This window comes from Gouania willdenowi, chromosome 13 (assembly GCF_900634775.1).
Source record: "Gouania willdenowi chromosome 13, fGouWil2.1, whole genome shotgun sequence".
NCBI lineage: Eukaryota > Metazoa > Chordata > Actinopteri > Blenniiformes > Gobiesocidae > Gouania > Gouania willdenowi.
Window position 1 is genome coordinate 20566674 of NC_041056.1, and position 22514 is coordinate 20589187.

A 22514-nucleotide genomic window follows, 5' to 3' on the forward strand; every position below is an offset into this window, starting at 1 on the left:
TTTCTCAAAATGGCAATATAGGATATTAATCTCGATATTATTAACTTAATAAAGTCTTACCTGAAAGACAATTCTGAGTTCAATTTGCTGATAAAAAAAACATGTATTAATAAATAACTGCGCCCATTATGTTATGTTTTATTCCAAAAGTTGATAGAAGTTTGTTGTATTAATGTCAACTTTTCCTCTGTCATGGAGCGTTGTCAGAAAAGTGTTTAATGTATGATTGCAGGCCTCAGTTTACAGTGTAACTTTAAAAGTAAACTGAGTAAAACTATGAAACATAATTTAAAAAACATCTGGGATCAAATTTCAGATGAATTTTAACCTTACTTTAGTCATCACATTGTTTTCAGTTCTAGTCTACTTTAAGTCGCCAAAGTTTACATTGATTTCAGCTGACTAAATCTGCAGAGGTTTTAATTGACTACACTATAGCGCTATGCATTTCAATTAATTATTTATTGTTACATTTATTAACCGGTTATGTAATGTTACTAATGTGTGAGTGTGCATTACATATATATAGCCTATAGGTCTTTGTACATTACTTCTGCTTTAGGCTCAATTTCCTTGTGAGGTTTCAAATTAAGTTTTTCTGCCTCCAAAAAACCCGACATTAGCTCAGTCTTTAAGATTAATTTCATTAGTAGTTTTAATTGGTTGATGAATCAAATGTGTTTGGTCATAATGTAGAGGTTTGGACTTAGTCCTAGTCTCATTATGATGAAAACTTTTGAACAACGTTTTGGGTGAAGAAAATGAATACTGGTGTGTAGCGAAGCCAAAATCTTGATTAAGATTAGCAATCACCAAAACACTGTTTGGATAGGAAGAAACCAAATTGCCCTCAACAGATTCTAAACATTATTAATTTGAGGAAAAACTGTGGCTTTCTATTACTATTTCATTTTCTGTGTCTGACAGGATCTAAGCTGTGTTGTGTTAAAACGTTATTGAGGTTAACTGAATCCGAATCTACTCAGGTGAATTGGATTACAGTGGCAGAAGGCTAAATCTTCATTTGGTTTATGGCAGAGGCATAATGATTAAGGAGGGACAAACAATGACAGAGGAGGAGTCAGGAGGTTGAGCATATTGAATGCAGCAAATGTCACGACCTAACAGGTCACAAATCTGTGTGTCACCCATACTCAGCATTATAAAGGAAAGTCAAAATCAAGTCAAAACATAAGTCCACTTTTTTTTTACTTTATTATTATTAAAAACTTTAGTTTAAGTCATACCACTTTGGGCAACTGTGGTTATCTTTAGAGTCAACCCTCCACCAGTATGGCTGTAGAGTGGGTGAATGAGGGCTTCTGTAAAGCTCTTCAGGAGTCTAGACTTGCACCACATAAAATATTAACTATTGTTACATAAATAGGTATAAAAGTAGAGATGCACCGAATATTCGGCAACTGAATATATTCGGCCGAATATTTCAAAAATAGCCACATTTGGCCTTGGGTGGAGTGAAGTAAAAGCAAGGCCGCATAGTAGCGTGTGGCGCAGTCAAACAACGTGCGGTGATTTTGAGTCAGAGAAGTTTGTGCTCGTTGTTGCAGAACCAGAGCAGCAGAAGCAGCAGCAGCAGCTCCTCCTTTCGCACACAAACACAGCCAGACTCTCTCCTTTCCGCTGACCGCTTTCGGCGTCCACCACCACGTAAAAGTTGGAAGCTGTCCAATTGCACAACTGAGACTGTTGTTAGCGCTGTGAACCACAAATCCGTAAACATCCCCATCGTTTCCTCCTCAGTTCACAAGCGATGTCAGGTCTGGCTGCATAGACTGATGTAGCATTAGCACAGAGTGCTAACAGCTGATGTGTGTAAACAATGGGTCCGTGGCTCCAAGCAGTGACTGCCAACACAATCAGCAGCAGAAAAAGTAGTGCAGTTTGGGCGTCCAGTAGTGCAGTTTGCATTTACAATTATGATAAAGTACAATATATATTCTATATTAAACCACAGTGTTTTAGCTGTAAGATAGTTCGAGAGGGAGGAGCTCACATTGTAGGAGGCGTGTTAGGTGACGTCACTTGCGAACGTCGGCAAAATCCAACTCGCCCGTTTGGAGCTGACTTTTTACAAAATGTGAAATAACAAGGGACAGAGTTGGAAAAATACCTCCCCTTTAATGCACTTTAGTTGTTTTCGGCCACTAATTTTATTTTGGTGCATCCTTATACAAAAGTGTAGCTTTGTGTTTTGCAAAAGTTCCCTTCCAAGCCACTAAATCCAACACCCATAATTCCGCTTAATGATGAGCCTCCACTTGTCCCTGAATGACTCCTTAACGCACCAGTGTCTGAAAAGAACAATTCCCCTATATCTTCCCATATAACCATCTCTCCCATATTTACACATGTCCACAGAAAGGGATGTGTGCAATGCAGAGATATGCAAATTGACTCTTCAAGTGAACTGGAGTAAAGAGGAAAGCCTTGTGAGAGATCATACATGTACATTAAGTGTTCAAGAAGGTCGGTCAGTATGAGGGGAGGAGATAATGTCTCTGTACTGTCATATATGTTTAAAACAGGGCGAAGGAGCACAGAAGCGTGTTCACTGTGAATGTCCTCTTGTTGCCTTTAAAGACATGCTGCATGTCTATGTGCACGGCTCCATCATGCTTGTGTGCAGTGCACTGACCTTATGAGATCCATGGACATGTGTGTCTGCATGCCTAAACATCGCTGCACATATATACGTGCCTTCCAAGCAGAAAATGTTTAGCGCATTAAGTTTATTGGCAGCTGTAGGGAGACAGAGTCAAAGAGCCGAATCTCATTATAGGACCTCCCAGCTGCCCCCCACAAGGAGTGATGCAGTGCATTCATTATCCCACACACAGATGTGTGTCCCTGCATGTGTTTGCTTAGGAGAGATGGGAAGAAAAGATCCCATGCATGTGCGATCCATCCACACAGCATGAATGAGCCAATGGCTATTCAGATTTAGTTAACTTTATCTTTGATACATTGAGTAGGTAAAAGTGAGACGGTTCTTTCAGGCAATGTAGGCAGCAAGACTGAAAAAGAGTGTTTGTTTGTGTATGTGTGTGTGTGTGTGTGAGAGAGAGAGAGAGAGAGAGAGAGAGAGAGAGAGAGAGAGAGAGAGAGAGAGAGAGAGAGAGAGAGCGAGAGAGAGAGAGAATACTGCAGTGTCTTAAGATTGAAAAAGACTAGAAAAGGAGTAAAGCTACTGTCACATTTATGTACAACAACAGCTTATAGAATAAAAACAAATACAGTTTAAAAAATATAGATGAACTGAGTTTGTGTTTCTTAAATATACTGCAGAGTGAGGCTTTAAAAATTTAAACCAACAAAAACAGTAGATTTTCCACCAAACAATTTCTATTATTTTACAGTTTAAAAAAAAAATAAATAAATCTAGTTTTGTTGTGTTTGAACGGCCACTCTGCACAATCTTTGCTGGGGACTCCTGTCCGCTCCATCCTCTAATAGTGTGTGAGATGATCTGTGAGTGTTTGGTGCGTAAAACCAGCAAATCTCCAACTCACCTATCTGCACCGAGCTGGGGAAAGCCCCTATCGCCAGTCCCCAAAGGGCGGAATACACCCCGAGAAAGTGCAAAGGAAAAAGAATAATCCTCATTTTTCTTCTTCCTCCCTCAGTTCCTTTTCAGAAACTATTGAGAGACATGGAGAAAGAGAGAGTCGAGAGGCGGAAAAGAGAAAAAGATGCTGGGTTTAAAAGAAAGAAAGAAAGGAATGAAGGAAGGAGATGTTTTCCCTGATGTCCCTCAGTGATATCCCGTTTCCATGATGGGGTCCTGGGTTTCTTCCCCCTAAAGTGTCCGCGATCGCTGCGTGTCAGGCGCACATGGAAAGCCTGGGAGGAGAGAAAGAGTGGGGGAAACTCACAAGGATGACAGAGAGCAGAGAGAGGAGCCTGCATGGAGGGACTGGACATGCGCACCCTCTCTCTCTCTCTCTCTCTCTCTCTCTCTCTCTCTCTCTCTCTCTCTCTAACTTTCCTTCCTTTTCCTATTGATTACGTCTGATAAACGTAGAAAACAAACAAACAAATCCAACGCATTGGTTCGCCTGCATCCTCTCTGCATGTGCGCACATGGAAATCAGGTGTTGGGATGTCTTTCAGCGGGAGATCGGACGTGATTCCTGATGATTTGGTGCGTTTTGATTGGTGAGACACATCAAACAGACACTGGCTGACAGGAAACTTGTGTGTGAGTCTAATTAATTGCATTACGCACACAGTCCGTCCATGTTCAGCGACGCACATCGCTGTCAAAACAGCCGATGAGAACCCCAGCAGAGAACTTGTCTATGGAGAAGGATCAGCATATAGTCCTAGGGAGCTTCGTTCTGTTGATGGACACTGATGGCACCCTGAGGGGGGGGGGGGGCAGCGTTGTTTCTACCACAAAACGCGTCAAGGGCGCAAATGTATAGTCAGAAAAGAATGCGGGGAAAAATGCATAAAATGCAATGAAGACATGATCCATCAGCGGTAAACTAATAAAAACTGATCATCTCAGCCCGGGGGTGAATACTGTTCGAGTACATTATGTTACTGCCGTATCTCGTTCAAAGTCATTCTGCCAGTAGCAGGTCGGTATTACTGACAGACGGTGTGGGCTCGCATAGTTACACGGTGGAGAGCACACTTTCATTTTCCAGATGGCGAAAAGAAAAAGATGCTTCACGGATTGTCCCAGTGAAAGATGCTTTCTCTTCGTCTGTGGAGGATTTCCCAGGATGGCCAAACACACCAGAGTGCATTGAATATTGTAAAAACCAGAGGTGTAAACAGTACTGATATATCCGACTTAAGTAGAAGCACTTTTACTTGATTGACATTTCACTCAAGTACAAACAAAAGTAAGTCATGCATGAAATAGTCAAGTACAAGTAATTCATCAACCCCCCAATGTTTATTTTTGGTAATAAATCTTGCTACGGTGCCTTTGTACACAGTAAACATCTGCATAAACTTAAAAAGGAAATGACCAAATCTTGCACAATTGGAGTTTACTTTATTTTCCACAAAGACAAAATAATAAAATAAATAAAATAACCCCAATTGATTAATTCAAAATGGGGGGAAAAATGTTCAGGCTCTATGTATAGCTAAATTTATTAACTCTTAAACTTAGAAAATATTATTATTCCCTTTATTTGATATGGACATCAAAATGACACAGTTACCCAGATGTACTGTTTTGAGTGTGTTATTTACAACACCTGTCCACTGGAGGCTTTTAGAAAGGTTAAAAGTAACAGAAATAATAGAAAATCTAAGGAGGAAATATGCACAGCACAAAATATTACAAAAAGAAAAGCAATATTCAAAGTTAAATATGTCATTAGTTATATGGCAGAGGCAACACGGGCAAGCAAGAATTCAATGCCGTTTTGGCAAGACGCATTACATTTATCCTGGTTGGTTGGCTATGACATGATGCATTTGATTGTTGTCTGGTTATTTCTTTTTTGTAGTTTTACAATGTAATAAGAAATGTAACGAATTACTTATTTTAAAGCGTACTTACGTAAGTCCAAGGAAAATTACTAATTTAAAAACATATTGAACTACGGCCGGAACATCTCTGCACCGAATAGCACGTATCACGTTCCCGAGAATTCAGTCAAATGACTCGGTTTCACCGAGTAAAAAAATTCATATATTGGTATGTGTCAATGATTCCGTACCACCAACTGTCGCAATATTTGACGCACAAATAAATGAGAAAACAACATTATTGGAAATTGCCGAAAAATCGAATTGTGCGAGGCATTTGAAAAATGGGGCCCCCTGGAGCCCCGTGACACGTACAGGGTAATGGGCCCCATTTATACATTGGTATGTGCCAATGATTCGGTACCACCAACCGTCGTAATATTTGACGCACAAATAAATGAGAAATCGACTTTCGATTATTTATTTTTTTTACTTTCACCTCTGGTAAAAACATGTTCTTTTAACGCCTTTATGCATTTTTCTCAATTGAATTTTATAAAACAGATTTAGAGTGAGAAATATAAAAACAGGAGGACAACAAAGTTTAGAAGCACAAATGCATCTTCTTAATGTTACACCACCCATTGCAGCTACTATACCTTGATTTTAAGAGGCTTTTCACAAGGTTCATCCTTGTGCCAACTTAGGAGAATGTTTGTTTGTTCTTTTAAAAATGTCACCACATTTTATGTTTATGGAGATGTTGACACACATTATAGTTTGAACAGAAGAGGCTATTCCCAAAAATATCCCAGTTAGGAGTATACAATTGTCTAAAAAGTCATTTCTGAAGCGCTGGCGCGTCCTTTCACTGTAAATAAACTCCTGAAAAATAACAGCACAACAGTGACTTTAAATTTAGCTGTTGTACAGCTTCTGAACAACTGTTGGTCAATGTAAACCCATTCTCAGAAGCTGTAGTGTGTGTCAAGTTAATGTATTTATGAAGCATATTAAAAACAATGATTGTTGACCAAAGTTGTCTACATTACAATAACAAACAACAAAGAAAGTAAACAGTAATACAATTTAATGCAGTAAATAATACACAGATGATACAAACTAGTAAAACATGCAATGGCAGGGGTATCTTAGTTAGATTTTTGGGTATTCTTAGATGGGATTTGAATATGTTGTTGGACGATGATATTCTAAATCTAGTGGTTTGGGGCAAACTATTCCACATCTTAGGACCAACAACTGAGGAGGCTCGGTCATCTTTGGATTTCAATTGTGTTTGAGGTATGACAAAGAGAGACTGGTTAGTAGACCTTAGCAAACAGGTGGTAGAATAGGAAGTGAGTGATCTAAAATGGAACCTGGAGCTAGCCCATGGAGTGCCTTATAAACAAGTAAAATAATTTTAAAATAAATTATATACTTCACTGGTAACCAGTAAAGAAAGGCAAGAAAGGTGGCGAGGTGTAAGCTACTGTACACTTTACCTGCCACTTGTTGCTATTTTGTTGTTTTCCATTTGCTTACACTTAAAGCTGATATCTGGAGTTTCTGAGAAATCTATGTTTATGTATGATTCTTTTGAAATGAAAACAATTCCTAACTAGTCTTTTACTATGGTGGTCATTCATATACATTAATGTATATGAGTCCCTCCTTCATCCTATAGACCCCTATACAAATAGAAACAATCGTCGAGTGCGCCCAGCCAATAGGCTTCGACTTCCTGTTTTTGAGACTGTCAATCAAAGTCAATGCGGAGCTGTGCACGGAAACAAGGCCGCGCATCACAACAGCAAACAGGTAAATATGATTTTGGCTCTTACCTGACCCATAGACCTATATCAATGAGACCCGATGCGACCTTGTTATGTATCGCGATGCACATGCAAAAAAGTAGAGGCGTGTCTTTTTCGTAGATTGGTAGAGGCAGTGAGAGAAGGTGAGGCTGTTTAGGGCAGGACATCAAGACGTTTCTCAGAAATTCCGGATATCAGCTTTAAGCTTGTATTAATAGGTTTTGGGAAGTTTTACAAATTGAGTCATTACACAACTTCTAACTCATTATTGTACGGTACTTACGATGACTCCGTTTATGGAGTTATCTTAGTTAGGAGTGTAAAATTGTCTAAAAAGTAGTTTCTGAAGCACTGGCGCATTCATTCACTACAAGTAAAATTCCTGGCTTTGAATTTAGCCGTTGTAAGGCTTTGTAACAGCTGAAGGTCAATGGAAACCCATTAAGGTGTAAACTATTGTACACGTCGTCCACCACTTGTGGCTTTATTGTTGTTTTCCATTTGCTTACACTTAAACATTTGTAAAAAGGTTTTAGGAAGTTTTACAAATTGAGTAATTGCACAAGTGCAAACCCAATTAAGGGACACCTTAAAGGTTTCTGAATAGCTTTGATATTAAAGTGTACATTTTTAGACTTGGGTGGTGGTGGCTTAATGGTTAGGAAAGCAAGCTTCTAATCGAAGGGTCACTGGTTCGAATACAACCTGGTCCATCACTGTGGGATGTTGAGCACGACCCTAACTGCACGTGATGTTAAAAGCATCGACTAAATGAAGTTGTAATCTTGTAATTGTAGACTTGTGAGTCATGGATATTAATATGTCATGCTTATGATGCGATGATGTATGACACTATGGTGAAAAAACAAAGTGTTTTAATATGTTTAATCAATGTAACACTTTCTGTTTCCTGCTCTACCATCAGGCGTGAGAGTCTCTGTCCATGGTGCTGAGGTAAAGCTGAACTACAGACAGAATGCAGAGTGAAGGGCACCATGCATACCTCACCGCCCTCACACTGAGCACCGCTGAGAGCACAGCGGCTGCAGGTATTGATGAGTACAGTCACGGCAGCAGGAGGTAGGCTTGATTAGTTACCTCCCTTTGGATAAAGAAGGGCTAATTAGAGAAATCCCTTTTTTAGTGTGAAGTGTGATTCCTGGATGAGTAGCACTGCATCATACTACCTCCTATACTGTACTGTGTCTTGAATAAATGTTAAAAAGCAAATACGGTGATTTGATTGATTTGGAAAAAATAATGGTCTTGTGATAGAATTATAGTAGTTGAATGGCCAAACAAACCCTGCTGATACCCCTGTACATTTATTTTACACATGCATTCAGAGAACCAAGCATAATCAGGGAACATGACTGCAAATGTTTTGTAAAAAAAATATAAAATATTTAACAGTGCATGTACTCAAGAAAGCTATTGTGTTCTGAACATTATAAAGCCAAAAGCACTTGTCGTTTGTGTAATGTGGTAACTCATAATAGGAAATAGAGGCAAATGGAACTAACTGGAAAAGTGAGGTGGAAAAGATACATAGTTTATGAAAGCAAACAATGTTATGATGGATCCTTCAGCTCACATTAAGAGACGCGAGTGCAATAAAAGACGTGTGTATAAATTACATGGGGAAAAAAGAAGGTATTTTCCTGTATGTTTGAGATAAGAATAGTTTTCTGAAGGAAACGAACATGTTTAGATGACCCAAAGTTAAACAGGTACTGTAATTTGGAGACTAATATGAAAATTAATAAAATATTTTTTAATCGATGTGGCCACAAAGGCTGTAATGTTGAGAAGAAGCTGTGGCTGAACATAACCTAACATCTACAGAGGTTTTTTGTTTTTTTTTCTTTTGTGTAATTTAAATCATAAATGTCATGTCAGGAGTTTTACAATCACACTCTCCAACATTATCCACAAGCTGTAAAAATTGCCTGGTTAATGCACTCACTCGTTGATTGTAGTATAGTATATTCTCTTTAACACACCGACCAGCCTACAGGTGTATGGCTTCTACTTAGCAAATCAACGGAATTGCAGTAGATTAACCAAATGTTCAGAACATAAGGAGCTTTATTGGACGGCACTATTATTTTGTGTTTTTGTAACTTGAGAATGAGGTCGTGCTTGGAGATATGATATAATGCTTGATAAAAAAACAATAAAAACAAATGCTTTTTAATAATGTCTTCAACAGATCCATTCCATATGATTATTAGTCTTCATTTATTTTATAGCTTGTCCAAAATCCTTTGGCTACATTGTAAAGATATTGCATTAGTCCAATAAAATGTAAGTCTTGAGCTTTTCCATTCAACCAGTCATAACCTAAAACCTTTGCTGGGGCTTGATTCTGAGTATCAATAATCTTACAATTATCATGAACCAAACAGGATCATGACGCAAACCAAAGCCAATATATTGTCCTATAGTGAGCACACCAGTTGATTTTATAATACAAATTGACTGTAGTTAAATGTTGCATCAAACAACTCAGTATAATTAAAAACATGAAGTCACTGGCTTATAAAAATTTGCCGATCCCTCCTCAAGTTTCAAAAATCTATATACCAGTGTCCATTATTTAAACCAATTTATCGATATTAATCACTGCCTTTGAGGGAGTGTTTATCACTGTACAATCAAGACTCATCAACAGGAAGTCATTCAGGGTCTGAAAAATAGTCAATCCGTTGTTGGCTTTAGAGCATAGATTCTAACCATAATGGGTTCAAATCAAATTGAAAATCTTTCCCCTTTATTTGGGTGGTTCTAGACAATACATACAGATACAACCCCCTCCCCCTAGTAGTGAACATGGCTTGCGGCAATGTGTTTTACAAGACTTCAACAACATAATCATCATCAACATCGAGCATAAAGAAAGCTGTCCTTTGCCATGTTTCCACCTAAATCTAAGAACATTTGTGGTATATCTGCATGGCCGAAAACCATAATCACCCCTGCCTGCAAAACTCTGCTTGGAATTTGACAGAAAACATTAAAAGAAAAAAAGATAAAGGTAAATTTGGGTAAATCTGCAGCACAACACAAACTCACCAGTAAGGCATCAGTAGGTGGGAGTCCATCAACTTTTATGAGCAATTTTAACAATAATGCTGCAACAGTTTATGTACGTTAACCTAGACAGGGTTTTTGTTTTTTCTTAGTATTGCATTTTTCTCATTTTGTAAAGGATTGGTTTTTGTGTAATTTTGAGTTTCTCTGCCCATCACAAGGGAAATGGGGAGGTGGGGAAGAAAAAGGGGAGAAAAAGGAAAAGTGTGATTGAATGCAAACAATTGCAAAAATGTAAACGAAATCCAACACTTGAATGAAAAAAATGATCACAAAAAAACGAAACAAAAAACTATAATGCTGCAAGATTTACAATCTTGCTGCAACTTTCACAATAATTTTGCTTGATATTCTGCATAAGGATGCACTTCTTTTTATAAACAGGAAAATCAAGAAGTACTGACACAATGCTTATTTAGTAAACTGATAAAAAAGAATTACATATATTTTTTAAACTTCATTCATGTCAGGTATGCTGTGGCCAATCATTCGCCTCCGTTTGTGACAATTACGCCTTCAAAAACGTCTCATTTTTTATTCTATACCATATTTCAAATATGAAATACAATAGGGTGGATTAAGTAACCCTTTGCTGTGGTTATTTCTACATCCATGCTTCATTTTTCTCCATTCCCTGCTTCTGATGACTCATACATTTAAATGCCCTTTTCCTCCTCCCGATCACCACCTCCATCCCACCCTCCAACTCTTTCAGTCCTGCTGCCTATGCTGCATCTCAGCCCTATAGCCAATGACTCATCCTCCGAACTGTATTTCTCAAACGTCCTTCAATGTTCCCAAACATAAAGAAAAGTGAAGTTTTTACCAGCTTTCATTTTTATTTTACTGCTATCTTATCTCTTTCTTAACCCAATGCCATAAAATTAAGATGAAATGGAATTTTCACACCTGTCCTCTTTTAGTCCTGAACTTCTCACATGCTCCCTCTACAAGAGTAGCTATAGCTTTTTATTGGAAACAGACACAAGGAACACGAGCAAATATCAATCAGTTGATAGTGTTACACTGTGAGGTTGCAGCTGGGGACTCCTTGCATTACTCTAAGTACGGTGACGATCAATGCAAGTCAATGGCAGCAGGTGAACAGTGCATTTATAACACAGCAGCAGCAATTGTTCAACCTCTGTGACCCCAAGCTGATTATTTTATTGCAAAGATGGATGTTCGGTAATGAGCAGAAGGCACTAAGCATGCTAACCAAAGCCATGCCTGTTGTTTTTCTCATTCCTTTGCATGTAAAATCCTTTCTTTCTCATTGGTTTGTAAAACAATGGAATACAGACTCAAAATGAGTGCCTGAATTAGCATGTAATTACAATTACAGACCCTACTATGGCATTTAGCCCTGCATGTGTCACTCCTTGTAAATAAATGGGTTTAGATGATTCACTGTGTGGTGATGTGTTGCATCGTTATGACTAAAAGTAAGAATTACCATCAGGCCTATAACGTGAGGTAGTGTTGTAAGTCACTTGTATTGTAGAGATTGCCATACAAAAGTGGTCATTGTTATCTTTTTTTAAAGCAATTTTTAATAATCCAACATCAATTATATTATTGTACACAGTTTTTTTTTTTTTTTTTAAGTCTGCTGCTGCTACTACTGCTTCATGTCAAAACAAACCAATTTTTTTGTCCCTAGTAAATGATTTGCTGTTTTTTTTCCACATCAGAAGAAACACATCACCGAATTGAAAATCTACATGCAAACAATACTAGTATTTATTTGTCGAACGGTTTAAACATTAAAAAAAAAGTTACAAATATAGTTTACTGCATGTTGCAGCTTTTTGGAAAGAGCTATTTATCTATTTATGGTATGTGAAATGTGTCATGTATACAGTATGTATATGTACAGTAGGTGGTTTTTAATAGCTTTTAATGCTCTCTTTATAGCACTTACACTGTCACAAAAGAACGGAAAAATGAAGTTCTTTGAATTGAATTTGTATTGAATTGAATTGAAACTAGTGACAAATGTGTAGCAAATTATAAGAACCATTTAATATTGAATGTCAGAATAGTAGGATTTGGAAAGATTTATTCCTTTCCTTTTCCTGTCAACTTGTGTCACAAGTTCAACTCATCTGTTTTTGAGAAGATTAGAGGGTACGGAGCTGGGCCAGCTGCCAAAACTATTAAATCCCTTATCCAGGTAATCCAGATAATGATTACACTCTGGGATAGCTATGAATACTCGTGCACCTTGTCTAAAAGACCAGACAGCACTGCCCCCAATGGTATCCACTACTATACAGCTCTAATACCATCAGCACCTGATCTCTCACAAATAAACACACAAATAAATCCTGCACAATATTAACAATACATGCTGACTTCTGTGTACAAATAAACACATGCTCATGCATTCATGCAGGCAGGGCTACATAAAAAAGGCAGACTTTGGCATGTGTTCTTGTGAGTGCCTGTCCATCCTTTGTATTGTAGCTTTTGCTGAATGAATGCACACAGAGTGTCTCTGTGTATATCAGCCAGGTCTCTTAGTCAGATTTATGCCAGCTTCTTTTTCCTCTTGTCTGATTCTGCCATGGGCCAACTTAAAACATCTGGGAGTTCACACTGTGTGTAACTGTCTGTGTGTGTGTGTGTGTGTGTGTGTGTGTGTGTGTGTGTGTGTGTGTGTGTGTGTGTGTGTGTGTGTGTGTGTGTGTGTGTGTGTGTGTGTGTGTGTGTGTGTGTGTGTGTGGTTTGCCCTAAGAGTGCACTGGGTTTGCAATAAGCCAGTATGTGTCTGTGTTAGTGTGTGTTGGCTTCACAGCAAGCCTGCCAGGCTAAAGCGTCCAACATCTGTGAGTTCAGATGTTTTCTAATGATATGCTAATGGCACTGGAGGGAGACAAGCATAGGGGCTAATGTAGCGGTCACAAACCTCTGCTTCCATCTTATTCTCCTCCTCTTTTGATATCAAGAAGATTCACCCATAATATACTCCTCATTCACCCTAGAGAGGACCATGTCTTTTTTTTTTTTTTTTTTGCTTTGAGGTTTACTGTAGTCAGAGATGAATAACTGGGTTATTTCTTTCCTTTGCTTAATTTCACACCTCTGTCAAAATGGAATGTTCTCTTTATGGAAAGATATTATAAATGACTGTGGTACATTCCAACTGTTTGGCCACAAAGATTGTGATAAAATTCTGGGTTATTTTAAATGATGCAAAAATGCTTAAACAACTGAAAACTTGTATTTCGTCACACCCTGCAGCAGGGGTGGACTGGGACAAAAATTCAGCCCTGGCATTTCGTGTCCAGACCATCCCTTAATAAGTAAGTGATTCTCAACATGTGGCTCTTTATGTCTTAATTTTAATTATTATTCCCCCAGAAAAACTTTAAAGGGTGGAAACTTTTAACTTTTTTTTTACCTATTGCCTTTGGCCATTTTGCAACTTCCTTTGTCCCATGTTTGCCCCTTTTTCAAAAGTTCTGATACTTTTTTCTCCAGATTTTACCAATAAATATCTCCTTTTTTTCTATCTTTGGTCCAGTTCTTTTTGACACTTATCAATTTTTTGTTCTTTCTTTAATTTTTTTGGCCACTTTTCATCCAAACAAGCTAACTTTTGCCAAATAAATACAACTTGTTTCCTTTTTACCCTACATTTTGCCTTTTTTTGTTCCACATTTTTGCCCTCTTTCACTATTATTTGCCACATAGCCATTACGTACCACCTGGTTCCTATTTATTTGCCCATTTTTTGGCCACTCTTCACTGCTTTTGGTACCATTTTAGTGACTTTACACTCTTTTGACACGTTTTTGCCACTTTTGGACAATTTTTGACAGCATATTACCATGTTTGCCTGCTCTAACTCGTCAAAAAAAATAAAATAATCGGCCCACCAGGACGACACCCGGTATGCCAGATGACCAGTCCACCCCTGCCATTCAGTTTTTGACTTGCGCTTCCAACAGAAATGTCCTTACATGCGAACAATCCAAGCCTGACTGACGTCATCCACAAACCCAATGTCAATTTGAAGTTAGTCCTGCTACGTTTAACTCAGAGAAAAGCAACTAACTCTAAAATCATGTTGACATTTTCCTTGTAGTGATGCTAACACATTAGCATTTACTGGATGCGACTGCTGCCGGTCCAAAGAATGACAAGCGAACCATTTGGAGGTAATTCAGTCATGTTTCGCCTCAATTCTAGAAACTGTTACATTTATTCAGCCAGTATCTGAATGAATAATGTATATTTTATATCTCATTGTTTGTGCACAGACTAGATTGACAATATGCATAAGATGCGATTTTTCCAGTGCAGGATGACCTAATTACACAATTACACACACAAGCATGCAGTCACACCCTGAATGACAGGAAACACTGTAGAACTTAGACTGTCAAACAGAGATAAGACAGAAAACTGACTTAACTACGACTCAACTAAAACATGCACTTGACTAGAAATGTTCAAATGAAATCCCATCCACCAGAACACCAAATTTGGCTTAATGGAATGAAATGGCTTGACGTGAAAATGATAGTAAATGCAAAACACAAATCGTTCTGTCAATCACCAAATAGTTCAAGCCCAGATACTGTATGTGTAACTGAAAAATTGACACCTTTAATTGATTTATATATAACTGTGGAGAACGTGTGAGCAGACGTGTTGGAAAATGGATGTGTGAAATGTTAAAGAAGAAAATACCAAGATTTTTTCTGGCACCACCCACTTGAGATTAAACTTGACCAAATTGTGGCTGAGGTTAATACCCCCACACAAACCATATTCATGCAAAAACGACATTTAATTTGATTTTTTTTCTATTAGTGCTTGTAATAAATAAATGATTACTTTCAATCACTGATACCATCAAAACAAATGAGGAAACCAGTGCAGATGCAGACCCGTCATTAGACAACACTCTTCATTAGTACTATTTTCTATATTTATTGTGGACCTTTCATTTAAATATCAGGTCCAGAATAAGTGTAGCATCCTCAGATGTAAACAATCAGCTGCATTGTGGCGTACACACTTGAGCACTTCAATAAAGTAGTTCATACAGGATTGGCGCTGGCTTTTCTGTGCAATCAGTCTAGCTTTTATTTAATGCAATCATTGATATATAACATGGCTATCAAACAAGACTGAAGTCAATAAGAGTGTGTTTACAGTGATGATGAAAGCTAACTTTTGAGCAGCATTTTTAACCTCGTACATGTTTTTGTTTTTTGAGCAAATTTTCTTAGGCCTATCTATGAGGCCTACACTGTATTTATCTGATGAAACAAATGGTCATCTTCAGCAGCTTTAAAGGGCCCATGTTAAGCTAAATTAACTTTTCTGTGCTTTAAACATCATAAAAGTCCTATTTGGGCTTCATACACAGTGTTTTTTTATTGATTCCCTCAATTGTTACAGGATGATTTGCTCCTTTCTTACTGCAGGGTGAGCCCAAACACCTTTAATGACGCGTTCCCACTTTGATGACGAAGTTTACACGGCACTGAGCTGGAGAAGCCACGCCTCTGCCCTGATTGACATGTAAACAGACACGCCCACGAAGGTGAGCGTTTCAGCATCCTTCGCGTAGTGCTATATATGTATTCTCTACAGTCTATGTATGTACCAGTGAACGCCCCGCCCCCACGCTCTGTCTCGTGTTTATAAAGCAGCATGAGCTCGGCTACGGAGTGGGTGGGAGGAGGGCGGGCCGTCCTCTGGCCCTATGTCACCGTGCGGGGAGGAGGAAGTCAGTGTCCCGTCTATAGACACGCCCACTCATGAATATGCATAAGTAGGCTGCAAGTCAGCCTGTTTGTGTAGAGTTGCTCAGAAAGTGACATTTCAGAGGCTAAAACTCTGGAAAACAGGCGAAAATAAACCTCAAATACTATGTTTTTGGGGTTCTTAGAACAAATGGAGATGGGTGAAAAATACCATGACATGGGACCTTTAAATACAAAACAAAAAATATAACATTTCTCTCTTTATAGGCTTGAGTTTGTACTATTTCCTTTTGAACCCTATTACTCTGCTCTATTTATTGAGTCCAAATTATTATTATTCCCGAAAGAGGTCACACTTGAAGTTCTTTCTTTCATTCCGCTATTGGTTTTATGTCCACAAAGTGGAAATATGGGAATAATATCTCCTGGGGAAACCATGTCATTTTTAAAATTGTATGTTTGTTTCCTCCTTAATAGCTGCAGCTCTTTGACAAGGCATTGTTCTGACCTTCTCTGCAGCCATTTTACCCAATCTTTATAGGCTCTTTTATTCACACAGTGCTATAACCAGGGCAATTCCTTACACTCCCCATTTCACACCCACACAACAAGAACAGTGCTTCGACCATTGCTGTGTTCCAGTCATCCTCTCCTGCCAATAATAACCCAAGGCTTAACCCCAATCATCATCTAGCTTTGAGTGTGTGTGTGTGTGTGTGCGCGTGTGTGTGTGTGTGTGTGTGTGTGAGAGAGTAAAGGTTTTCCTGTCGAGGTGAATGTGCCTGCTGAGAATTGACCTCAGAAAAATTATTGGATTGGTAGGGGGAGGGTAAAGGTTTCACATCAAGGTTTTACTTTTCTGTCAGCTGCGTTTGCCTTTTCCATATCAGTCATTATTCTTCACAGAGGAATGTTTTTTTTAAGCAAATGTAATGTTTATGTATGTTGTATTATAATATGTGCTTTATTAATAAAGTGTAAGAATGACATGCCAAAGAAACAATTTTTTTAATTGACAATGTCTGACAGAGACAACAGGCCATCACATTTTCATGCTTGCGATCAATGCAGAGACTCCCGACAAGATATTCATGGTTTGGGTCTTTGGGTAAATTAATCTAGTAAAAGCCTTCCTTAATACAGTCATAGTTCCCAAAGGGTGAGAGAGAAAGATTGCAAAATAAACTCATTTTAAAGATTATCATGGCAATCAGACACACGCATTGCTTTAATTATGTTCTTAATTAATAATGAGGTAAAACTACACAGAGATGAATTCACTGCACAAATGAACACGTGTAATTACCCCATCAAGAAGTTTTGCCAGTGACTTAGAGTTTTTTTTTTTTTTTTTTCCAGCCCCCATCTTTTAAACATGCCTTGTAAGCATACCACTGCGCTCATGGTGCAAAATAGCAAACCTGATGGATGTATAAAGCTGAGCCACATACCCTCCTTACCCCCCACCTTCCTCCTTGTCACCCTCCCAGCACTGCTGCACACAGATAAACTGCTTTTGGGAAATGTTTAGGGCAAACATTCACAACTTTATTCATTCCCACCAGATGATGAAAATCATTATGCAACCACAGTAACTTGCTAAAAGGTGTCATTTTTCTTATTCTATGAAAAAACGATTTGCTGTCTTTATCTGCAACTGCACTCCCTAATATTTTTCATGAGGAAAGTTTTATGATGTAATACATACATAACATTATCACAAACACAAAAAATAAATAAATAGTTTTTTTTACAAATTACTGCCTCAGTTTTATTTTTAAGAATTAAATTATTATTTTTACCATAGGTCTTAACCTCAAATTGTTTGTAGCAGAGGGCCAAAACCGCATTTTAAAAAAGTACATGATCTGGGTGAAAAGAGGTAGCAAGCTGTTACGTTATTAACTCGACTTGCAGCATCCCTTTGGTGCCCTAGTGGCTGGGGATGTGGTAATTATCCCTGGGCGGGCTGCTCCCTGTGCTGTTTCTTTTTCGGGTCCTTCTGGCCTGGGGTCTGGTCCCTGCTGTCTCTGGGCACCCTTTCTGCGCAGCTCTGGCTGTCTGCTGGGTGTGGGCCTTGGCTCTTCTGCTGAGGTCTCGGGCGAGGGGCTCTCTGGGCCCTCTGTGTGGGGGGTTGGGTGGTGGTGGGGTGTGCTCGGCCCTCGTCTCCTTGGGGCTTTTTCGGGTGTGTATGTGGGGGGCGGTGCTGCCTCTAGGCTTGGGATCTTGGGGGTGTCTGGGGGGGCTGCTTGGCCGTCGGGGGGTGGCCTTGGGCTCCCTGGCCCCGGCTTTTTCTGGCAGCGCTTGGGTTTGCAGTGACGGTTCTTGCACATACATTGGTCTACGTCGCACTGGCACGCCTTGGACTGTGGGATAAAACTCGTACTGGGCTTAACTTTAGACACGATCCCAAATACCTGTTTTAGGTATTAGCACTCACTCCTTCCCTCTGTCCACAGCCACCACCAATATACTGTAGCTAAGCTTCACACTCGTCACCAGACTGGCTTGATTACACAACATAATAAGCACAATACGCACAACTATAACATCACATCTCACTCTCACTTTAAAATAACAAATAACCACCCTTTCCATTTCCTACCTTGAGTCTTCCCTCCCTGTTCCCTTCCCCTTCCCCACCCCTTCACCTCGGTGTAACAATGCCCTCTCTTTTTATATCCTCCCTTTAATAAAGCGTTTCTTACCCGTCCTTAGGGAGGGCTGGTGGTGGTCACAATTATGCAATAAAATAAATTCATTTCTTTAATTGCAATAACAAAACATGCATTGCTGTCTTAAAAAATTGCACTTCTTGTAGTGTAGACAATTGACAGCATGTGCAGACAAAGGGGAACAAAAAGAAAAAAGAAAAGAAATAAAATGGAGAAAGGTAAAGCTCTGTTTCCCCACCAAAGATTCATGTTCTGATTCAACAAGATGCAATGCAGAGAGATACATATACCTGAGAATCAAGCCGAACATAATGTACACATGCAGACATGCTCTCTTAGTGATGGTGTATTCTTTGGTAGAAAGCAGGTGCTCATAAATATTCAAAAGAAAGGAAGGTGGTCCAAATGCCTGCTTTGCTCTCCTTACAGGCGTAACGCACCTGCAGGCATGTATGCGTGTGGGTAGAAGTGTGCTGAGGGTTCAGGATAAAATTATGTCTGTGTGCTTTTGATATTATACAAATGTGAATGTGGTTTGCATTTTCTTGTACAGGTTATTACGTTTAGAAAAAGACATTTCAATGGTTTAAAACCTTTGAACTCATTGTTTATCAGTGGATGCAGGGAGTGTGTTACCGAACAGAGGTGTAAAGAGTACTGATATTTCCTACTCAAGTAGAAGTACTGTTACTTGATTGAAATTGTACTTAAGTACAATTACAAGTAAGTCATACATAAAATACTCAACTACAAGTAAAAAGTAGCTCAATTAAATAGGACTCAAAGTAAAAGTTAGTAGTTACTGTCACCCCCCACATTTGTTTTTGGTGATAAATCTTGCAGTTACCTTACATATAGTAAACATCTCATGTATAAACTTAAAAAGGAAGAAATCAAATCTTTCACAATTGAAACTTAATTTATTTTCCACAAAGGCATCTGTATAAAATTAAAGGTTTGTCAAAATGCACAATTCATTTTTAAATAAAAAAACAAAATTAAAAGATAAACTGAGAAAACAACCGGTATTCAATGCTGTTTTGGCACGGTGCACTACGTTTAATCTGGTTGGTCGTCTATGATGTGATGCATTAGATTGTTGTCGTAGTTTTATAATGTCTGTTGATCATTTGTAACAAAACATAATAACTTACTCAGTAATGGTTGGGTGTAGAAACGTAACTAATTACTTCTTTTAAAACCTACTTAAGTATAAGTAAAATGACTGATTTAGAAAGTACCCATACAAGCAACTCAATTACAGTGACTTTTTGTTACTTTCACCTCTGGTGACAACAACTCACAAAGTTGCAGTGCCAGTCAGTAGGAGCCCTAATTTGTTCATTCTCATCTACAACTTCAAATAAACTCTGCATCACTGTTGAAATGAAAATCTAGAAGTTATTACTGCATTACTACACAATGAAGATGGAGTTTTGCAGGCAGCAAAACATGGCCAAACATGAGTCTACACTGATCTGGGGAGACTATCGTTTCCTTTTCTCCCTTTCTATTTGCCCTGTTACAGGAACAGTGACTTTAAGTTGATCATTGATTGAGCAGTAAAAATGATCCTTTTTTTATACTGCACACAGAGAAGGATATTTGTGTCTCAATTTCTACTAAACAACAATACCCAGCACACCAAAGTAGAGGAATACAAAGGTGTTAAATATTTCAGTTGAACCATTTTTGAACAAACCTTTTGGGTCAAGATTTCATTCCACCAAATAATGTGGACCTTAATATTTTTATATATCTACTCTTGCCTTTGACCATTGGTGGAAGAAACCAATAAGCAAAGAAAAGATGGAACCTCTGTGGCAAAAGGTCACAGACTAACACCATCTTTTTGTTGTTGTGTTTATCAGTTTTCAATAGTAAATCTCGTGCGTGTGTAAAAGAGCTTGGTTTAAAAACAGCTCAGGTGTATGCCCTTTATCCAAAGAGACCATACTATAAATGCTCTACAAAGGGTGTGTATGTGCTTCCGTGAATGTGTGTGAGCATGAGAAAGGTAAAAAGCATGAAATACTGAAGAGGACTCTTTCTCTGGGCAGATTTCAGTAAAAAAACAAAAAAAAAAACAAAAGTAGCATCTGTCTACTTTCTTCTGCTCCACTGTTTACTTAATGACAACCCCCTCCCTCCATCGTTTGGTCTGAGCACTTAAGTCACTCTACTGTTTGATATAAAAGCTTTTCCGCCTGCATATTTTCTTACATACAGTATTTTCATTAATTGTTTCAATGCCTTTTAGTGTTTATGCAGCTTAATGTGCGCCCACACTCGCCCAGTAACTGCAGTCTTTTGTGGAGAGTCCCTTTGGACAAGAAAGATGCACATAATTGTCCTGCCAAAGGTTTCTGTGTCAGCCTGTAATGCAACTGATCACTTAGTTATGAAGTAAAGTTTGAATAACAATGGTTTTTTATATTTTTTCTGGAAAACTCAAGAATAATGTCCCAAATTCTTATTAGAGTCAGACCCAGTTTGTTTGCTTTGAGGTTTGAAACAGGGCTAAAAGCTCCATATTAAATTATATTTGTCCACTTTGCTGCAAAAGGTTTTTGCAGAAACATGTGACAATCACCGAGGCAGTGACTCAGTAAGTGCCTTCATAGTCCAGCATTAACTTTATGCATTCATTTCAATCATCAATGAAATTATTTCATGATTTAAAAACAAAAACATAATCTTTCACTGAAATTGTAAAATATTTCTTCCTGCTAAAAGTGTATGAAGAGTAAAAATGTACCACAAAGACAAGAAGACCGACACTCTCCCAACACACTGAATGATAAGAAATCAATAGTCTCAACATTGATTAATATCTCAAAATGGATTTTCATCAAACTGATTATTAGAAGAAAGTTAGCTTGCTTACTGGCAATGCTTCGTATAATCATTGGGACAAAGTGGCTTCACGGAAAGAAGCCAGATGGAAGAAAGAGACAAAACTTTAGGGAAACCCTGGCAATGGGTACAAATAGACACACACAAGATAAACAATGCCAAGGCTGTTCAACATGGATGTTCAACAAGGCTCCTCTGATAACTCTTGGCAATGGCCAGCTTATGTTTATGAAACAAGAAAGTCTAATTCCCTTTGACAAGACAAGCAGTCAGAGAATTTGAAAGTCAAACACCGGCAGCCTTATTTTGAGACTAGAGAGAACTGCTGTCAAAAGAGAGTGTGTGCACACACTGGATTTGAATAAAGATGTACCATTACTCATTTTTCAGAATGGGTATGATTACAAATGTCCTTGGATTAAGTATTCGCAAATGAGTAATAACATAAATAATGACACTTGAACTGAACAATCCCAATACGGTTTTGATGATTTCCAAAAAAACAAAAAATGTATTGTTATAATGTTTTAATGGCTTTAACTGTTATAAAAATATATAAATATAAAAATACATAAACATTTCCTGCAAAACCTTGTCTAAATAAACAAAACCTCAACTTAACATCCTGTTCAAAAAGAAGACAAAATGAATCTCGCTGGAACTAATACATGAAAGTCAAGTGAAACTTCAAAGGAGCCATCAAAGGCGGTCAGCAGAACTCCTCCAATAAAGACTGGCAGTTGACAATCAAAACACGTTGGGAGAGAAAAAAATCCTGAAAAACCTTGTCTTAATAAATGAAACCTCAACATCACAAATTGTTTTTGGTGCATTAAGCACCAATTACGCTGGTGTGAAACAAATACTTTAATAGGACCTGACTCAAATGGTGA

The 22514-nt window shown here is 38.3% G+C and overlaps 2 protein-coding genes across 10 annotated transcripts in view; one reads left to right on the forward strand and one right to left on the reverse strand.

Annotated features, from left to right (window-relative positions):
• Positions 1 to 3949, reverse strand: part of gria4a (glutamate receptor, ionotropic, AMPA 4a) — a 116682-nt gene extending 112733 nt beyond the window's left edge. For 6 of the 9 annotated variants that reach the window (XM_028465541.1, XM_028465535.1, XM_028465532.1 and 3 more), the window contains exon 1: positions 3531 to 3948. In XM_028465541.1, coding sequence (XP_028321342.1) covers positions 3531 to 3624 — 94 coding nt within the window. In that variant the 5' untranslated portion in view covers positions 3625 to 3948. Of the gene's footprint in view, positions 1 to 3530 lie in introns of all 9 variants that reach the window. The other 3 variants (XM_028465540.1, XM_028465536.1, XM_028465537.1) reach the window with 1 other exon arrangement.
• Positions 3950 to 8246: 4297 nt separating this feature from the next.
• Positions 8247 to 22514, forward strand: part of pdgfd (platelet derived growth factor d) — a 136212-nt gene continuing 121944 nt past the window's right edge. Inside the window, exon 1 of the mRNA XM_028465544.1 lies at positions 8247 to 8351. Within this exon, the coding sequence (XP_028321345.1) occupies positions 8327 to 8351 (25 nt within the window). The 5' untranslated portion in view covers positions 8247 to 8326. The remainder of the gene's footprint in view (positions 8352 to 22514) is intronic.